This window comes from Sinocyclocheilus rhinocerous, unplaced genomic scaffold (assembly GCF_001515625.1).
Source record: "Sinocyclocheilus rhinocerous isolate Xijiao unplaced genomic scaffold, SAMN03320098_v1.1 scaffold432, whole genome shotgun sequence".
Classification (NCBI taxonomy): domain Eukaryota; kingdom Metazoa; phylum Chordata; class Actinopteri; order Cypriniformes; family Cyprinidae; genus Sinocyclocheilus; species Sinocyclocheilus rhinocerous.
Genome location: NW_015627225.1, coordinates 505,417 through 525,424, shown reverse-complemented (window position 1 = coordinate 525,424; position 20,008 = coordinate 505,417). Strand labels below are relative to the sequence as shown.

Genomic DNA, 20,008 nt, shown 5'->3' with positions numbered 1-20,008 from the left:
TTTATTAAAGCTTCAAGTTTGCCGTGCTTGTTTGTAGGGCTTCAACAATTATTTGATTACATAAGAATATGAGTGGTATTAAAATAATAAACAAAATAAGAAGCATTACTACTGTAATACTGACTTGTACAATCAAAAATATTTTAGAAACAAAAATAATTTTATTTTACAGTACAACTGTAAAATTACAATACTAATATTTATGGCTGCCTTAATTGCTTCATTTTTAAGTTAAACAACCAAGCTATTAATCTTGCTGAAAACTGCAGGGAACCCTGGAAACTTTACTTTTGTTAAAAGCAGCAGGTTTCCAAATGATCTAAAGCCATATAGCTTTGCATCATGAATGGACCAAAATTTATTAAAAGTTATTCACCAATTATTATTATTTTTTGATAAACTCACAGCACTAAAGACATTAATGATTAATGTTCAATCAGCTACCCTGATACCCTCAACTTGATAACCTTTGCCAATTCATTTCCATATAAATAGCAGGCCGCTCATGTATTTCACAGAGCCTAAAGAGCTAAAAAAAAAAAAAGATCTCAAAAGTAATGTACTCATGAATAATGATCCTTATCATTTCCAGGTCTAGAACAGCATGCAAATATTAGACATAAGGAGAGAACGAGATACAACATATTCAGTGAGGGACTCCCAACACACAGTCAGAGAATACCTGGTCCCCCGTCACTATGGAGATTTAAATAAAGCTTCTTTATTCAGCCCTGGAGAATAAAGAAACAGCCCTCTCATTAACAGAGCACATGTGCAGCGAGTGACTCAATCCCTATCTATACATTCAACACATTTGATTCATTTATCCCACAGGTTTCATACTTAAACATATCTCTACAAGATAGACACTGTCATATGTTGCAATGAAATGAAGTGCCAGAAATACCACACCACCACCACCACCATTCCAGTGTTCCATAAAATGGGCTATTCTACTATTTCTACTACTATTCTGCTAAATGTTTCAGATGAACCTGCCCCCAAAATGCCACAAACATAAAATAAACTGTGACTGGTTGGCGGCTTAACATGTTGGTCAGAGGGTCTCTTCCAGTCCAAGTAGGTGGTTCTTGGCCAGAATAAGATGCAATATGGACCAAAACTCATGCAGTTTAATCTGGCTGTGCAAGACTAAGTCCTTAGACTGCATTTTACTAATTAGAAAAGAAAAGACATTTTGGCAGAGATTACGATTCAAAAAGATTACAGCCCCAGTCCTAAACCCAGCTGGTGTTAAAGCGGCCAACATGCCTGCTGCCCGACTGACACGGTTGGTTAATTTGGGAATATTCGGCGAGGATTATTTAGGGCCAATGTGGACTTTTTAATCACTGAGAAGTTAGTATTCGAACATAACTGCTCACACACGCATTAAAGCTATTATGTAGCCACCATAAAAAGCAGAAAGACAGAGAACAAAAACCAATGCTGAGGACATTTCTAGTATAATCGCTCTCTGAATGGCTTCCTGAACACAAACGGCCCATTCAGAACAACTAAAAACAAATGCTGGATAAAATCCAAACAACACAACTAGTAAAAATGTGAAATACTGCCACACTAAGGAAACTCAACCCCTGATTTCCCCTAAAAAGCTTTTCTACAAATAAGGTGTCAAATCTACCTGCTTTAATTCAATAATGGCAAAAACAGACACCTTTTCATTTTGCTTTAAGAAGAAAAAAAAAACACAGACCAACATGACATCATCTGAGTAAGGAAATGAACAAGATCCGGTTATTTTTTGTTGTTGTTGTTTTAAATGAAGTAACATGGCTCTGTGATTCGAAAAGAGACTCTGTAATTCTGTTCTTCCACATGAAAGAGAATCACATGACAAAACAACACACCCACTCATGATGTCATGTTATTATATAAACAGAAAGCTGTAAATCAGCAGAGTCACCTGTAATCTGCCACTGTCTGAGGACTACAAATGACAGGGAGCTGTCTCTAAGGGCTTAACTTTGAGAATGACAGTGTGGAAGGGAATACTTTTAATGGGATATAAGCAGCAAAAACAAGTTTAGTAAGAACTGCATTAGCAACTCCACTGGTAGTCCAGCAGAGTATTAACAGCATCCTCTGTTATGTTTTGTGATGACGTAACATAGTATACTGTACCTGGGAGTAAGTTGTTGACAGCTGTGGCGATATTGATGTCTTGCAGGTGGTCGAGAGTCTCTGTGTGGAAGAGTCGGAGGGTGGAGCCGGTGCTGAAGGATATCCAGATCCCGACCCCGGCCACCACCATGTGGGACACGACCATTCCCTCTTCCTGATGGGCTTCAAACTGACGCTGTCAACATCCACACACACACACACACACACACTTTTTATAAATACACAAGCATCTGAACTCAAACATACTTCTACTTAGGCTTGGCTGGATTGGAAAACACTGGCCTGACTTTACTTGGCTTAATTTCTGGAAAACTCTGCCTGTGTAACCTACCGAACTGAGGAATGAGGTAACCCAAAAGAAGGTCCAGAGTAGGAAAAAGAGATTGTGATTTGACCCACTTCACTCAGAGAGGGAGAGGATGACATTTGGATTCTGATATGCTACAGCTTGACGTCTTTGCTGGAGCAAACAAAATAACAAGGAACTGCAATGGGAAATTTAACAGGGTTTGACGAATGTGTGTCCCACAAGCACATCAGAACCGCCACATTATTAAGACTGGAAAAAAAGAGAAACAATCTGGCTCTTGCATTTCTGCACATCAGAATCTGTGATTTTCTTCTCATTAAAGATGATCTCAAACACCACTTTCTATTTGCATCACTGATTTCGTATTTCTTTCCAGCACACCTCTCACATATTCATCCCTCCCTCACTCTCTACCATTCCAGCCAATCGTTTAACAGTAAGCAGAGCTGTTGAAGGGTAATGAGCTTAGTGATGCTGGCTGGATAACAGGTCAGTGTGTCAGTGTCTGCGTGTAGGAGAGAGAACACATGGCTTTAATATTCTGAGATCACAGCAGGCCTTTCTGGCCCTATGTGCTGTGAGACTGAGTGAAGAAACAGAGTTTTCACTCTCTTAAGATAAATTATAGACAGCTGTTAGTGGCATCACAGTATTAGGTCAAAACAATATACACCCACACATATCTTTAAATATGCAAATAATAGTCTAAAGCCTATTTCCATGCAGAACACTTGCAATATTCTGTCCATTTGGTTTACTGTAACAGACTTTTAAAGACCTGATGAGATGAGAGTGTGGGAAAACACCTCTTATTTCATTCTAAAGTTATTATCAAATTATCACAAATTTGATACCTAGGTGTAAACAAATCATTGAAGGTTCATGTTTTGAAATGTTTATGTTTTATAATATTAATATAGGTTTTATATTAGTGTCTCCAATAAAATAAACTTAAAAGATAATGAAGCCTTAGAAATATTTGGATTTTATAGTAAGAAATGGATTCTTGTAGACTGTAAGACTATTTGCTAAACTAAAACCTGGTCATTTCAGTAGCAAAACAGGTGCAGAAATGCCAAGTTCTGTCATGAATCTCTAGATGTCACAGGCTGATAGGTGCTGTAAGCCTGTAAACGTAAACTGATGATATTCACAGCGTTAAACGACTTGGCACAATCTGATTAGTTCTTGTTGCCTCCCCCTTCCCCAGCTCCACCTGTATTGATCTGCTACAAGTTATTATATATGCTACTTGTGCAGCAGTAGTATGTCTTAAATACTCACAGCACCATATCAGCATATGTATTGTAAGTAGCAAGTTCCTGTACTTGCTTGCAGCAGCAGAGACTAAATACATTAACACTGTCATATCCATTACCATGCTAAAATCTTCGGAGAGTTGTCATAATAGAAATGTGTGAAAAGTGCTGTACTACCTCCACAGTGTGTGTCTGTGTGCTGATGATGAAGATCTGCCCTCCTGATGAGGCCCAGACGTGTTCACCCACCACCAGCAGGGCTTTAACTGGCAACACCCCCAGCTTCAGCACACGTGCCCCTGACTCGACCCAGGAACCGTCTGTGAGGGAGAGCAAAGACTTGAAGTCAATCTGAAATTCAGATATCAATGTTTGTAAATGTACAGAGAAGATAGAGCTTATGAACCCTGAGTGTGAGAGATTTGGTGTAAAACTGATTTTGCGAGAGAGAAATTAGGTTAAAGGTTACGTATGATGTTGTCACACAGAGGTTAGGGCTGATACTACATCCTGTACTCCTCACCCACACTGTGTGTGTGGGTTACCTGCAGAAATATAGTGACCTCACAGCATTCAGAGGGCAGAATGGAGGCGTGTTGAGTGTTTGTTTAAGTCACAAAGGCTTTATTGAAGAGAGACCTGACAATCATCGAGGTAAAAGAACACCTCTCATAGTGGAAATACTAGTACCACTTTTTCACCCGAAAAATGTTGGATCTCATGCTGGAGCTGGTGTTCTGACTGGGTATCGGCAAACCTCTTTCAGGATCAGTTTTGTTGCAGTCCTTCTTTACGAGCTCAAATTTGAGAACACATTCTGACATCTAAAGTAAAAGAAGCACTTGCTGCTGAATCGGATTAATGCAATGAACTCAAGTGTAAATATACAGCGGATAAAATAATGGCAAATCCATTAACACATTAGATATTTGTAAGTTTAATCATTTTATTATTATTTTTTTCACCAAGGCTGCATTTATTTAATCATTAATACATTAAAAACAGTAATATTATGATTATATATTATTAGAATTTAAAACATCAGTTTTTTAATACATTTTAAAATGCCGAATTTTCAGTAAAAATTACTCCAGTCTTCAGTGTCACATGATCCTTCAGAAATCATTCTAATATGCTGATTTGCTGCTCAAGAAATATTTCTTATTATTATCAATGCTAAAAACAGTTGTGCTACTTAATATTTTGTGACATGTGATATGGACAATTTTGAATGAGGAAAAGATAAAATGAAAATTAAAGATAAAACTTAAAAAATAAATAAGAATTATTAAAGGGGTCATATGAACATTATTTGGTGTATTTGGTGTAATGAAATGTGTTTATGCGGTTTAAGGTTCAAAAAACATTATTTTCCACATACTGTACATTATTGTTTCTCCTCTAGAGAATAAAAGTTACGCCTTCTTTCTTTGCGTGAACATTTGGGCGGTGTTATGCAAATCTTCCCACATAGTGACGTAGGTATGTGGGGGTGTGTTAGAACGAGCCGTTTTAGGTAGGCGTGGTTGACTCTTAACTTTTATAAAGAATATCTCTTTGGATTTGAGACTTTAGTCTTTGCAACCTTATAGATCTTCTTTATGTACCAAGAGCTTGTAACACTCCAAAGAGAAAGGAAAAATTGAAATCGCATCATATGACCCCTTTAAAAAGAATTACACGTTTAATAACATTTACACTAACCCATAATAATCTTCACAAATCACTGATAGCATTCATCTGTTTCTGCCTGCATCTTCCTACCCTCCAGCATATTTGCGCGGATCTTTATTCAGCTTGTTTGCTTCAAGAGGCTCCGATTACATAACACCAGCGCCTACACAGTATTCCCAAACCCTGTCTTCATCTCTTGCTCTGATTCAAACAGACTTGTGATGAGCAGGGTTGTAAGAGGAAAAAAAAAAAAGTGTTTTAATGAAGACACATTTTAGTGATTAAATGTCAATCTTTGCATTAGCACTAAAGACGTTCTGTATTCAGCTGAATGAGTAAAATGTAAACGAAGACTGACTGATTCAGAACACAAGGCTCATGATCTGATAATGCTACCACATGATGAAAATCTTCATCTGGAACTGTGCAGTATTTCCGAAATGGCTCCTCCTATGAGTATTACTAAACGTTAAGTATTACATTATGTAAATACTAGGGCTGTGAATCTTTGGGTAGACAGCGATTCGATTCGATTCACAGGTTTTTGATTCGATTCAAGAACGATTTTTGCAAATTTAGAACGATTCAATTCGATTCGATTCACAATGAAATTAGATTCGATTAAATTATTACGATTCGATTCTGTATTCTTTAAGTGCATTCACAGGATTATTTAAATGCTTCCCCTAAATTCTTTAAATGCTTAGTCAGGGGGCAAATTACACAGCAGCCTTTATGTTTACAGAGAAAAAAATCACCAACATAAATTTATGTTTAACATACAAGTAGGCATATAATATTTAAGTATTTAATCAAAGGATGACTCCCTATGCATCTGCAGAGGTGTGGGCTAAGCCTGTCCACTAAATATTTTTATATTTATTTTTTTTATTTTTTTACAAGGAATTATTTTCTTATCTATTACTTTGAATTTGCTATAAGAAATCAAATACACGTCTGGACAATAATCAATCATTTGTAATCTATATCAGCAAAAAGTAATATACTACTGTAATATTATTACTTTTGTAATGCGTTACTCCCAACACTGCTAAGGAGAGATCACACATCAGCTGCTCGTGTCAGTGAGACGAACGGAGCACGAGCGCAATCCTGTGACAGTCACAGGCGGTAAATAGTGGAGCGCGTGAAGGAGAGATGCGAGGCACGAACACTGTTCAAGGTCTCCATTAATTCGTGCTTGTAGTAATTTAAAGTGTATATATTTAGAAAGCATTTAATCGCTATAGAAATCGCGATTCATTCGATTTAGCGTTTTAAATGTTTCAAGATCGATGCATATGCATCGTCAGGGTTTGTAATCGATGCATCGATAAAACGAGTGGATCGTTACACCCCTAGTAAATACTGAGAAGAGAACACTAAAAAGTATCATAATACACTTACATAAACTACTGTTTAAAGTCTGTGTTTGGAGTCTTTTGGTTACTTATTTGATCAAAAATACAGTAAAAACAATAATATTAAATTAAATTTAAAATAACGCTTTACTTCTTGAATGCATTTTAAAATGTAATTTAGTCCTATGATGGCAAAGCTGAATTTTCACACCAGTCTTTAGTGTCACATGAGCCTCTAAAAAATTATTCTAATATGATGCTCGAGAAACATTTCTTACTATTATCAATCAATGTATTATCAATCAATATCAATGTTGTAATATTTCTGTAGAAACCATTATATATAATCATCCTAAAACAACAGTGTCATTAGAAAATCCATTAAGTTCAATCAGTCAGAGTATTAAACATTATCCCTAAATTATTGACTAAATATCTGTCTCAGGCAACATAAAACTGGAGCGAGAGTGAAATGGAATATGAGCGTTCCAGAGAGAAAAACAGCTGTGGAAAGAATTAATGAGAGATGGGGAAAAATATTTTTAAACGTCTCACTTTCCTTGAGCATTTTCCAGAGCACTCCCTGCTGAAACCTGCTTAATCCAGTGTGAATTTAGGCTAGTTTATGCTGGTTACTTATTGGCACAGCCATGCTGTTCACCAGCAAAACTTAGCTTTGACTGGTTGACCAAGAAAATCTTGCTGGTTAAGCTTGACAAGAAGCACACCAGCATCCAGTGTGGTTTTCTTTTCAGCAGGGATGCATGGATTACTTTTCCTAACACCAAAATAAAAATCAAACGCATTCAACAAAATCAAACCCTTATCAAGATTCAAGCAGGAATCACTGCAGAAAGAAACTCCTTACCATCAGCCCTGGAGTAGACGACCAGAGAACCGCTGACCAAGCCTGCATACAGACACCCACTCTTGTACACCAGACATGTGACACTGGACTTATCAGGGGAGAAGAAGTGCTGCAGGCGAACCTTCTTAGACCGTTGGCTGCTCTTATACACAGATATACTGAAAAATAAAACGTCAATTCATCAGATTAGACTGGTTAATAGACTATAAATCACTAGACAAACAAATAGAAGGCATCACACTCTCCTCTTCATCTATATGGAGTTTGTGGATGTATTGGCTGATGTACACACCTGCCTTCCTCCATTCCCAGACACACAGTCGGTGTGCCACTGGCTTTCCGGTCCTCAGGCTTCATCTCACCATTTTCCAAGGGCTCATCCAGAGGCACATACGTCATGCAGAGAATACGCGACTCCACATTAAAACACTCGGTTACTTTGGGATTTGAGTTCTGCAATGCCACAATGGAGACCTGACCCATGTGATTGGTGCAGCTGGCCACCTGAAAAGAAAGAGATGATTTCAGAATCTACACATCTCACTGTTCCTTCAAACTGTTCAACAAAACTGATTTGAGTACTAAAGTCTGATGCTTTTTCCAAAGGTGATGTCTCAGATCACACATGCAGAGTGCTCTTAAAGGAGTGTAGCCCATCATTGCAGGCTCTTAGGTGTCTCAGAGAAGATAATTATTTTATGACCTTCTATACGGTAAATACAGCCTTTAATGCAACCTTACACTCACACTGGCCACACAGAACAGTGTTTAATGATGCTTTCAGAGTTCAAAAGAGCTTTAAAATGATTAAATGCTGTTTCAGGTCAAGTACAATTCGGGAACAAACATACAAACACCAGACTGACAGATTCATATCATGTTGGACTCTAATAAGGAAGCTGAATTGATTTAATATAAAGCGTTTTAAGTTTTGACCGTAAATTGTCTCACCCATACACATCCGTGACCCATAACAGGCAGATCTGCAGTGCTGTCAGTGTTCACATGAGGCTCAGGGTTGTGAACTGCACACTCCACCTAACACAAATACACATTGGTTTATTAGACCATTTTTGCTATTATAAACAATAATGATAATGAGGACACAAGATGTTTGGTTGGTCACCTTGAACTCCTGCAGTTTTGACATGACCACAGCCATCTGCTTGAGTAAGAGAGGATGGTTTTGCTTCCTCATCTGATTACCATCATCTTCAGCACAAAACCAGCCTTGGATGTTGTCTTCCTCTGAAAAAACACATTACATTAGTGAAGCATTCCTCAGATTCTACAAACCAATGATATTCCCATGTGTGTCCTCCTGTTGCCAGCATTATAATCCATTTGTCTGCACTGAACTTTTAGTTCTGGCTCGGCTGAGCGATGATTCACACACACTGAACAATATGAATCCTGCCGGCACATTTTTTTTATGTATTACAAACATGTTTATTTAGAAAATATGCTGGGAACATCATATTAAGGTATGTTTAAATGTGTTTCAGACATTTGGGTGCTTTTAAGTCCTAGATCTCTAATCATAGAAGAGTCATAGACAAAGACAGGATATGGAGACACAGGAAATGACACGTACGTAGAGCCAATTTAGCCATCTGCATATTACTGATCCAAGCTTGCTTGATAGATGGACTGAAAGTGTTGAAGACTGCAGTGAAGAACGTGGGTCTACCATACCTGAAAAGTCCAAATCACAAAGTTCAGATTCTTCTCTGAAAAAGCTTTAACAATGGAAACAATACACATTTGTCTGAATTCATTGTAAGTGCATCAGGCAGTATACAAATCTCTTGGGTAGTCTAAATATCTCAGCACGGGTTCAGCTGGTCTGGCGAACTGTCAGGCAGCTGGAGAAACAGACAGGGTCCTATCCTGTTTATCTGTGACTTTGCAGGATATGATTTAATAATTGGCCAGTTTCAATACTAATGAACAGATCACAGAATTGATAACTTTCCTACTTTTGTTAGTATTTTATGACTTTCGAAAGGGGCCCTTAAACTTTCATTGTGTAGAAATAATAGATAGAATAATGACCAGAACTAAAATAGTGAAGCCATGTAATCCAGACTACTCCCACCACTAACTCAAAAAGAAAGTCAACAGCATACATTTTCCAGAAGTCACAGTGTGTGAGAGAGATTTATGTTATCAGAAGAATTAGTTTGACAGCTGGGAGTCTAAAGATACTCCTATAATCCAGACACTAAAATCCAAGCATACAGTCGCAAATAATCGGTGTGTGCGTATGTTTTTGACAACTGCACACTCTAAAGCTCCTGATCCAAAGGAGGAGTATAATAGCCGCACAAGACGGTCTTTGGGCTCTGATTAGGGACTTAAGGTCATTCTTTAAGCACCGAGTCACGTAAACACAGAGACATGGCAGTTTGATAATTTAAAAGCCTGAGTTTTAAGACATTCAGGAAGACCAAATAAATCCAAATTATGGTATATTTCTGCTCCCTAATAAAAGATAATAATAATACTAAAAAGACAATTGCAATATAATTGAAACAACACATTAACTACAATAAGGATAGTTAATATTAATTGCAATTAAATATGTAAATACATTTATAACCCTCTAAAAATTTAAATTTTACCATTTAAAAATTTGGATCACCAAGATTTCTTTATAAAGAAATGAATACTTTTATTCACCAATGATGCATTAAATTGATTCAATGTGACAGTAAAGACATTTATAATGTCACAAAATAAATCTAATTTCAAACAAATGCAGTACTTTTGAACTTTCTATTCATCAAAGAATCCTGAAAAAAAATGTATAAGGTTTCCAAAAAAATATTAATCAGCACAACTGTTTTCAACATTGAGGATAATAAGACATGTCGGGTCAAGTCGAGGTCACACATACTTGTCTTGTTTCCCTGGTAACTGTAGTTGTATCCTACAGCGATCAGCTGCCCGAATCTCCTCCTCTTTCTTTAAAATCAGGCGCTGGAGACCTGAAACCCAATCCTGAGCAACTATCCCATTAACATTCTGGAAAGAGAGAGAGTGTAAAATGGACTTTGAGTGGTAAGAACGGTGTGCATCCTGGTTTAAATATTGATCCTAAAGTGTTTGTGATATGAACACCTCACCTGATAATTCCCCTTCAGACTGCTGATCATAGTAGAGATCTGGTTCACCAAACCCAGGTCATGGATCAGGTTCTGTAGGTCCTGGTAAAGCTGCCCTGGACCCATATAAAACTTACCTGCAAATGAGACACAGCCGATTGAAGTTAAAACTCCAAGTAATAACAATTCTTACCTTTAAACGGCTTAAATAATACCACCATCACACTGCTGTTTGTTTAGTTTGGGTCAATTAAAATTTCCCATCTTCACTAGCACTAAGGATTACGGCTGAAACTGAATCATAGTATACAGTGAATCATTAAACGCTGGTTCAGATGAGTCATTATGAGACTGTGCTGTCTGCTTCCCAAATACTGACCCACACAATAGACTGCTTTGTGCTGCTCTGCTCTTCCAAGATAAAGAGAGAGACAGAAATGTTGAGTAGAGAGTGAGGGGAAAAGGAGATCGAGAGAATGAGAGAGAAAAGGAGCAAGCATGTATTTTCTTCTACTCAGAGCTGAAGTAAAATGTGAGTCTCTCTCACACACAGATACACCAATGAAACATGGCTCAGAAGGCAGAGTCAGCCATATAAGATCTCACACAGCCTGCAGTTGGCTGCATTTGTGTGTTTTTGTTTTGTTCAGTTGCATCAGGTTCTGCAAGTATGCAACATTCATCATTTATAAAAGAGGACAAAACTTTGTTGCCCTTGTGCATCATTTTATAAAGACCTGTTAATTGTTAACTAAATTTAAAACTACAAAAAATTGTTTTCAGTAACTGAAATTAAAACAACTTAAATATTAGAAAGGCTGCCTTGGCAACTAACTGAAATAAGTTTAAGTACTAATATTACTAAAACTAAAACTGAAATAAAAATTAAAGCTATAAAGAAATCTAAAAAAAACAATAAAAGTACTAAAATATAAATTAAAATAAAAAAAGAAAACCATGAAAATATAAAAATAAAAGCCAATATTAATAATTACTGTAATAGTATATAAATTACTAAAATAACACTGACAAATACCAAGGTGGTACTTCAGCACTTCACAAAGTCTTACACACTTACTAACTAAACTTAACAGAAAAACTATAGAAAATGTATACACTCTTTAAGCTTCAGCAAAATTGAAAAATGTAAAATGGTACTCTGGAATATCTCCATAACCTTTTCACAGCATCCGTAACAGTGACATCACCTCCCCTCCTGGTAGCTTTGTTCTTCGTGGTTAATTAGAATTTAAAAAGTAAAACGAGAGAGAATAAAGACAGAAAGAGGCTGGGAATGCAAGAGCTCTTGATTCAGTGCTCTAGTTTGAATCAGAGCAGCTCTTGCACACAGACTGTGTTTTCAGTAACCATAGAGACAACACCAGTCTTTTTCAAATGCACAGAAAAGTGATTTTTCTACCTTCATGCATTAGTAGAAAGGCACAGAGAGTCCAACATTTTTTCTCTCTGTCTAAAACTATAAAAGCTTAAACAAGAATCCAATTGAGACCTACAGTGTTGTACTTCTACAGTGTGGGTTTTTGCATAATATCTTGTAAAATCCCACCGGAGTCCCTTCATTTGTCACCTCAGCTGTGCTGAACAGAGCACACGCAATGAAACAGGAAAAACAGTCTTTCCTCTTTTGTTCAGCATTGTGAGTCAGTGTGACCCGTTCTCTCCAAACCACAAAAACAGAGCAGACAGCCTCCAAGAGGAGAAAAGACGTCCTCAACGGCAGATGATTTTGAAAAGAAATGTTGCGTCATTAGGGGTCAAGCACTGAAGGGCTGTTTTATTATTATTCTGTGTTTTCTGCACTGGAGTCTCTGACGGCTGCAAGAACTGCAGAATCCAAAAGATACATATGTGACCCTGGACCACAAAACCAGTTATAGGTTTTATGAAATTTAGAAATTTAGATTTATCATCCGAAAGCTGAATAAATAAGCTTTCCATTGATGTATGGTTTGTTAGGATAGGACAATATTTGGCCGAGATACAACTATTTGAAAATCTGGAATCTGAGGGTGCAAAAAAATCTAAATATTGAGAAAAATCACCTTTAAAGTTGTCCAAATGAAGTCCTTAGCAATGCATATTACTAATCAAAAATTAAGTTTTGATATATTTACGGTACGAAATTTACAAAATATCTTCATGGAACATGATCTTTACTATCCTAATGATTTTGGCAGAAAAGAAAAATCGATAATTTTTGTATTGTTGGATATTGCTACAAATTTACCCATGCTACTTATGAATGGTTTTGTGGTCCAGGGTCACATATATGTAAATCAGCACAACATTATAAATATTCATCAAGCATTACATTGAAACTAGGGATGCAAAATAAAAGTATCGGTATCGGGCGAGTACTGGAAAAAGTGGTATCGGTGCATCCCTAATTGAAACCCATATTTACAGGAGGTAGGACAGCAGTCATTTTTAAAACAACCCTCTGACTATAATCCCTGGGGAAACAGGCAATCCACTAAAACAGATGACTTTTAGCGGACTAGCACAGCACTTGGCGAACACTTCAAAGCATCCTGCTTTGCATGGTATAATGAGGAGAAATGTTGTGTGTCTAACTTCCGTGCTTTAAGCAGAAAGCTTTTCAGTTCTATCTCTTACCTCCTCCTTTCCCTATCCCCATCTCTCTCTATAGTTTTCGGTCTTCGCAGTTTCTCCTGACATGTTTCTATCAATGATTAATTTTTAGGATGTCACATTAAAAGCCAGACTTCAATCATCATTATGTCAAAATGTCTGGGACACTGGAAAAGCACAGTGAATGATGTCTAATGCCAGTATCTTCAGAGTCACGTTTTCCATTCAACAACATGGAATAATCTATGACATCTTTATCTGGATCTGACCATATTTCAAATCTGACCATATTTCTCTCTGAATAAGTACGAGTCCTTTAAATGTCACATCTCTGCACATTTAAAAATAGCACAAGTGCATTGTTGTTTAAGGGTGGTGCAGAATGAATATCTCTCTAAGCACTTCCTCCTATTGCTACAATCACTTGGCTATGTTAAGTTGTTCGATTATTTTTTAAATCGAGCTGACGTTTCTATCCAAAACAACTTCAAGCACAATATCTACAGCTATATTCCTTCTGGAAAAGCCTCATTCAAGGACATAGTTGTGGTCTGAGTAGTAATCTCTGTAATTCATGGCCCAACCAGTGCTTGAATGTGAAAAGTTTGGGTTTTCAACCCAGAACCTGAACCACCATTTGACCTTGACCTCCAGTAATACAAAAAAATGAGTTCTAGCACCAAGATTCAGTCAGACTTTGACTTAGCTTCAGAAATTTGGCACAAGGTAGATGTGTTTGCAAACATATTTTTGTCTGTATAACAGGAACTTACTAGGTTTAGCATTAATGACGAATTTATCTCCTGAGTGCGAGGGGGGAAATCGGGAGTCGCCCATCTCTTCGCTGGAGCCAAACTCTACAACCTCAACCAAACTCAAAGGAACGCTCCACTTGAGCAGGAAGCGCTGTCCTGAGGGGACACCTTCACCTCCAGCTCCCACATTCACTCCATCCTGAGAGGGGCTGAAGGAGAGAAAAGCTAGTTTAATCAGGCAGAGGAGAGATTTATGTGGAGGAAGAAGGTTTTACTGTAAAGATGTAGAAATTAAAATGTTTTCTGGAGTGATGTTGTCGTGCTAAACAGTTCAGACTGACAGTTATTACAGATAATGGATATGTGTAACGGCTCATACCGCCAGTTGGGGGTGGCACACATGAGCACATCATTCAGAAGAAAGACTCGTCGTTCTTTTGTCTTAATGATCTCCCCGCGATCATTATAAACAGTTTCCACAACATCATCAGAACGAATCAGATAACGGCTGCCGCTGCTCAGCAGCTGAGAGACAGAGAGAGAGATAAATGGAGAGAGAAGCAGAAACAGCAATAAAAGGACTGAGCTGGGAATTAAAAATTTAAGGGTCCTACTTAGTCACAGTCATTCATCAATTGAACCTGGACACACACACACACACTCATCCAAATTGGTCTGAGGGTTGATTTGAGGAACAAAATGGAAAGTAAAACATGCTAAAAACATTAGCTTCTACTTATTACATCATGGCAAAATATTGATAATATTCTATTATTAGCTAAAGCAGACCATAAAAGCTAAACTTAACGTAATTTAGAGAGAAAAAACACACCTATCCATCCACATGAAAGAGCAAGAAGTCACAGAGTGCAAAGTTTAGCAAAATATATCAGAGCTCCAGATGGTGTGGAGCATTCAAGCTGGTTCTGTTTAGAGGATTGGCTCAGTACTGACTTCATATCAGCGACAGCAGGGCTTCACTAAAATCAGACACACTCTGGGTTTAACCGCACTATGTGAAACTACCAAATGTCAAATAACGAATTAGACGAAACACCCACACACATATACATTCATACACTTTTTTGAGGTGTACTGTGATCAATCAGAGGACAAGTTCTCATGCCAGGTCTTGGAGCAGAGGGGCTGCAGTACCTTGTTGAGGTAATGTTCATTCATAGCCTTAGCGATGTGTCTGATCTCACAGCGCTGATCTGCCTCTCTTTTCCTCTCATTTAATTTTTCGGCAAGCGTTTCCAGTTCAGTGAGAGCCATCTGAAGAGGAAGACGGTCGGGATGACCCACCGGCGTGTTCTTTAGCATGTCCTACACAAAAGATAATGGATGTTAGCCTGTGAAAAGTAACAGAAAAACTGAATAAATAAAAATCTAAGCATCTATGAAACAGTTCTGCCTCATGTGACTTCGTGAACTACATGAAAGTGCCTCCACATCAGAGTGACTGTTGATGTGATGCGGATCAGAAAGAAAGAGGTGCCCTCTTCTGGAGATATCAAGATTTTTAAAATATTTTAATATACTGGAGCACATGTGCTTTTTTTTTTAATACTAACAGAACTAAAAGTCTGTGTGTGAGTGTGTGTGAGAGATAAGACGCACTTGCAGCAGCAGTATAAACTGAGGGAACCGCTGAATAGGCTTCATCATCAGTCCATAGAGGGTCAGACGGTCTTTACTGGTCTCCTGACGATGCTATACACAAATAGAATCAGCAAAGCTCAAGAATGAATTATGAGCAAAAACATACACTACTGTTCAACAGTTCGGGATTTAGATCACCAAAGCCTTGAAGCTTATTTTTGTGAATTATGTAACAGAACAGCACAGAACTGGTTTATATGTAATTACTGCACCACAGGAATATTCTGGACTTTTGGGATGTCTCACCTTGAGGAAGTCAAGGAAACAGGGCTTAGCGGCACACGCCTTCCGCACCACTCCCATCGCCAAGCTGAAGTTATTCACATATTCACTGTAAGCGTCCAACACCATGGACTTAGAAAACTGCAGAAGAGACAGAAAGAGAGGTGACGGCGAGTGGAAAGAGAGTGGAAACCATAATGCTTTTTTTATGAACTACAGTTTCTACTGTTGCAGATACACTTTAGACACACACACACACCTCACAACAGCTGGTTACGGGTGGAGAAGGTTTGTACATGTAGAAACTCAGATAAAGGGTGTGGTGTGTGATTAAAAGTTTAGAAAAGGAGTGTAGACGGTGCATGGAGGCGCAATATTAATGTAGTTCTTTTTACGTAGAAAAAAGACATACAATTTAATAAAACTTTGATATCTCACCGATGCTACAAACACATCTCCGATCATTTCCAGCTCATCCCAGTCGGACACACGGCTGGCCAGTGCCATCTGGAACAGGGCGTGGCACTGCAGGATCTCCCGAATCCGATAAAACATCACCTTGCGCTTGCGGTCACTCAGTAACCGAGGCTCAATCTCAGCAAGCGGCTTCTCATATTGCTGTTATGTGTAAAGCACGTAAAAAGAATTTACATTATTGGATAATTAATGTGTGCAGAAACTAAAATAAAGGTTTCACATTACAATGCATTTAAAAAACAAATTTCCACTGCAATGTAAACCAGATCAGACAAAAATAGTACAAACCTCTAAAATTCTCTTCAGAGCTTCCAGATAATTCTTCTCACTCTCTAGAATCATCTCCAGAATGCATCTCCTCATCACCTGTTTACATGTTCATGCACACACAAAAACAACATACAGGGGCACTCAAGTCACACTCAGAAAATGTATGCATTTATTTTAAAGAAATTACTTCATTAACTACTCTTCAAAAGTTTAGAATCAGTAAGATTTAGTTGTTTTTGAAATAAGTTTATTTTGCTCAACAAGGCATTTATTTGATCAAAAAACAGTTGTGAAATATTATTACAATTTAAAATAACTTTGTTTGTTCGATTTTAATATATTTTAAAACGTAATTTATTCCTGTGGTGGCAAAGCTGAATATTCAGCAGCCATTACTCTAGTCTTCAGTGTCACGTGATCCTTCAGAAATCATTCTAATATGCTGATTTGGTGCTTTGTCTTATTATCAGTGTTGAAAAGTTGTGCTGCTTAATATTTCTGTGGAAACCATGATGTATTTTTTTCAGGATTATCTGATAAGTGAAACAGTTCAAAAGATCAGCATTTGCAATCTTGAAATCTTTAATAATGTAAAAGTCTTAAAAGTCACATTTGACTAATGCATGCTTGCTGAATAAATATTAAGAAAAAATACTAACCCCAAACGTTCGAACAGTACTGTATATAAAAACCCTTGTCAACAGTTGATTAAAAGTAACTGAAAAAATGGCTCAGAAAAGGCAGATAAGGCTGTGTAAGACAGAACCTGGTGTTGAGAGAGCCCATCAGGTGCAGGTCCCAGCACCGGGTCCACATTAAAACACTCCACCTCGATGAACAGATCTGACTCTTCATCAAAGCAGCTGGGTTTCTTCTCTAAGGAAATAATGATGAATCAAATGAATTAAACAGAAGGAGGCTTTTAATCAACCATTTGTGAATTAAGTAAGCTGGAGGATGTACTACGGTGCTCTTACCATGACAGAGAGATCTGGTGCGGATGAAAGATCGTCCCTTTCTCACCGCGGCTTTGGTTTTCTGCAGACCATCTTTAGTCCCATCTTTGGCTGCTTTTACGAGTCGCTGCATCTGTAGCACATGCAACAGGTCTCAGCAGTGAGTTCTGAACTACAATCACTTAAAATAACAAGGGGGGAATTCACTAAAAATGAGAGAAGATTCTAACTGTGCTAAAAATTATGCAAATCAAGTAACAGTACACAAAAACTCTATAAAGAAATCCATACATACTGCAATCCCTGATTCATTTTAGCAAAGTTAGCTTCAGGAATACTGCAGACAAAAGCGTCCCAACTCTTTAGCGAATTCACCCCTGAGATTTCACATCATTTTAACAGACATTCACCATGGAGAATAACTATCCAACTAAAACATAAGATCTCAACAAAACATGCATCCAAACACAATGATCAATCGACACTGACACCAGATGAGTAAAATGAGGGATAAGAGAACGTGAAGACTGATGGATAAATAAGAGAAACAGCGACTGCAACTGCAGCTCCGCAACTGCAAAAGTAGTCCCATTATACCAATATTTAATAAATTGTGTGCCCTGCTGTGGCAGTCACTGAAGGGCAAAATTGTATACCAACAATATTTTCAAACACAGAATGACATGCGAAGCCAGAGGATGAATGAGAAGTAAAATTGTGTACAACATTCACTCTCCACAGATGACACCAGCTACATCTATGGAGACACAAACAGATGTTTAGTGGGGATGATGGAGGTCTGGGGGTTAAACAGAGGAAGCCCACCACCAGGACGACTAGCACAGAGAAGAAAGAGCTCCTCCAGGGATGGAGAGCTGTCAGTCAGGCTGACATACACATTCTTGTTCTTTTACCTTTTGCTCATGTTTGTGTTTGAGCTGCTGCAGCTCTACTGTCCCCACTGTGTTTGCCATGAGATCTCGCATCTTTCTCTCATAATGCTCTTTCAAACGCGCCAGATCTTCAGACAGCTGAACGGGGGGCAGAGAATGAGTTACTGCACACAGCCGCCATCACTCCTTCACTCCCTCATTCTGTTCAGAATCTCACTCCAGTAATATACCTAATGTTTATATGGCATGCTGTTGTTTTCCATTTACTGAAAATAAAATTCCATAATATTTATAATAATTATTTTCTGTAATGGCCAATAACCAACATTACAAAATTAGAATCAAATGAATTCTGAAATAATTCTTAAATACAGCATTACTTATTTTAAATAACATTACATAAAGATTGTGCAAGCATAGTGAGGCATGGGACAAAATTATTGCTGGTTACAAATGATGGCATGCCACAGATATGATTCAGAAATATTACTTCAAAAAAAAAAAAAAACGTGGAAAATTCCCTTAACACATTTCATTTTGAGCACTTCCTCACAAACGAATCTTAAACCTCTCACACACCTACACACACACACTCTTTAACAAACTCCCACAAATCCCTCTCTCAATGACGGTTTCAAAATTATGACTCTAAATTTGTTCTGCCACTTCAGAAATAAACCAATGCCTTGGCCAGACTTTGAAATAAACACACACACACACACAGTATTCACTCAAATAAACCTCTTCTACTGAATCAGTGCCTACACACACAAACAAAACCAAAACCATTACAAGCAGATTGAGGTCTTTTCCCGTTTTTAAATATTAGCGTGGGGCCGTGGGCAAATGTGAAAAACCTATGATCCAGGCATCAGATCTCATTACAATCACACACACACTTCTAAACTTCTATCACACTGCATCTCTGCTGTTCAAGCCAAAGAAACAGCAGAGGAAAAAGGAGAGAAATAATGAGAGAGACAGAATCAGTATGAATACATACATGCGTTTTCTTGCTGGGTGCACGGCCCCTGACAAAGGCATCTGGGAGGCCATTCTCTCCATGTCCATTCTCTGTGTCACTGGCTTCCTCATAGCTCTCAAACTCACTGGAGCTCCAGCCGTTGTCCAGAGAGCTGCTGCCGCCCTCTTCCCCGAACTCAACATCATCATAGATCATCTCATCTGGGTCTGACATGCACATAGTTTTCACATTATTCAAAAACAGCCCCCATTCTATCCCTCATGAGCTGTAACAACAGAGCTGTCAGTCACATGACACCATCTTATTGCTGAGCAGGCAAATTTTACTCTCAGTTTTCATCTCTCTCACATTTTCATAGCCAGTCTACAGGGGTGGAAAAATAATTGCTTTATAGATGCATCCATTTCTTTAAAACAATTCTAGATCAGTCAATTAATCTGAATTTGAATGT

General features: G+C 37.9%; 1 protein-coding gene across 4 annotated transcripts in view; it reads right to left on the bottom strand.

The window, feature by feature from the left end:
* The window catches only part of LOC107721185 (rho guanine nucleotide exchange factor 10-like), a 43,355-nt gene that overhangs the window by 7,102 nt on the left and 16,245 nt on the right, over window positions 1–20,008 (bottom strand). For 3 of the 4 annotated variants that reach the window (XM_016529070.1, XM_016529078.1, XM_016529096.1), the window contains 20 exons: window positions 19,576–19,763; window positions 18,594–18,710; window positions 17,701–17,812; window positions 17,490–17,599; window positions 16,742–16,819; window positions 16,415–16,594; window positions 16,001–16,117; window positions 15,713–15,805; window positions 15,248–15,418; window positions 14,472–14,617; window positions 14,111–14,301; window positions 10,746–10,861; window positions 10,517–10,644; window positions 9,212–9,312; window positions 8,744–8,865; window positions 8,569–8,655; window positions 7,910–8,121; window positions 7,618–7,775; window positions 3,892–4,034; window positions 2,146–2,320 (listed from right to left, as the gene is read on the bottom strand). In XM_016529070.1, the coding sequence (XP_016384556.1) occupies window positions 2,146–2,320; window positions 3,892–4,034; window positions 7,618–7,775; window positions 7,910–8,121; window positions 8,569–8,655; window positions 8,744–8,865; window positions 9,212–9,312; window positions 10,517–10,644; window positions 10,746–10,861; window positions 14,111–14,301; window positions 14,472–14,617; window positions 15,248–15,418; window positions 15,713–15,805; window positions 16,001–16,117; window positions 16,415–16,594; window positions 16,742–16,819; window positions 17,490–17,599; window positions 17,701–17,812; window positions 18,594–18,710; window positions 19,576–19,763 (2,745 nt within the window). The remainder of the gene's footprint in view (window positions 1–2,145; window positions 2,321–3,891; window positions 4,035–7,617; window positions 7,776–7,909; window positions 8,122–8,568; window positions 8,656–8,743; window positions 8,866–9,211; window positions 9,313–10,516; window positions 10,645–10,745; window positions 10,862–14,110; window positions 14,302–14,471; window positions 14,618–15,247; window positions 15,419–15,712; window positions 15,806–16,000; window positions 16,118–16,414; window positions 16,595–16,741; window positions 16,820–17,489; window positions 17,600–17,700; window positions 17,813–18,593; window positions 18,711–19,575; window positions 19,764–20,008) is intronic. The other variant, XM_016529087.1, reaches the window with a different exon arrangement.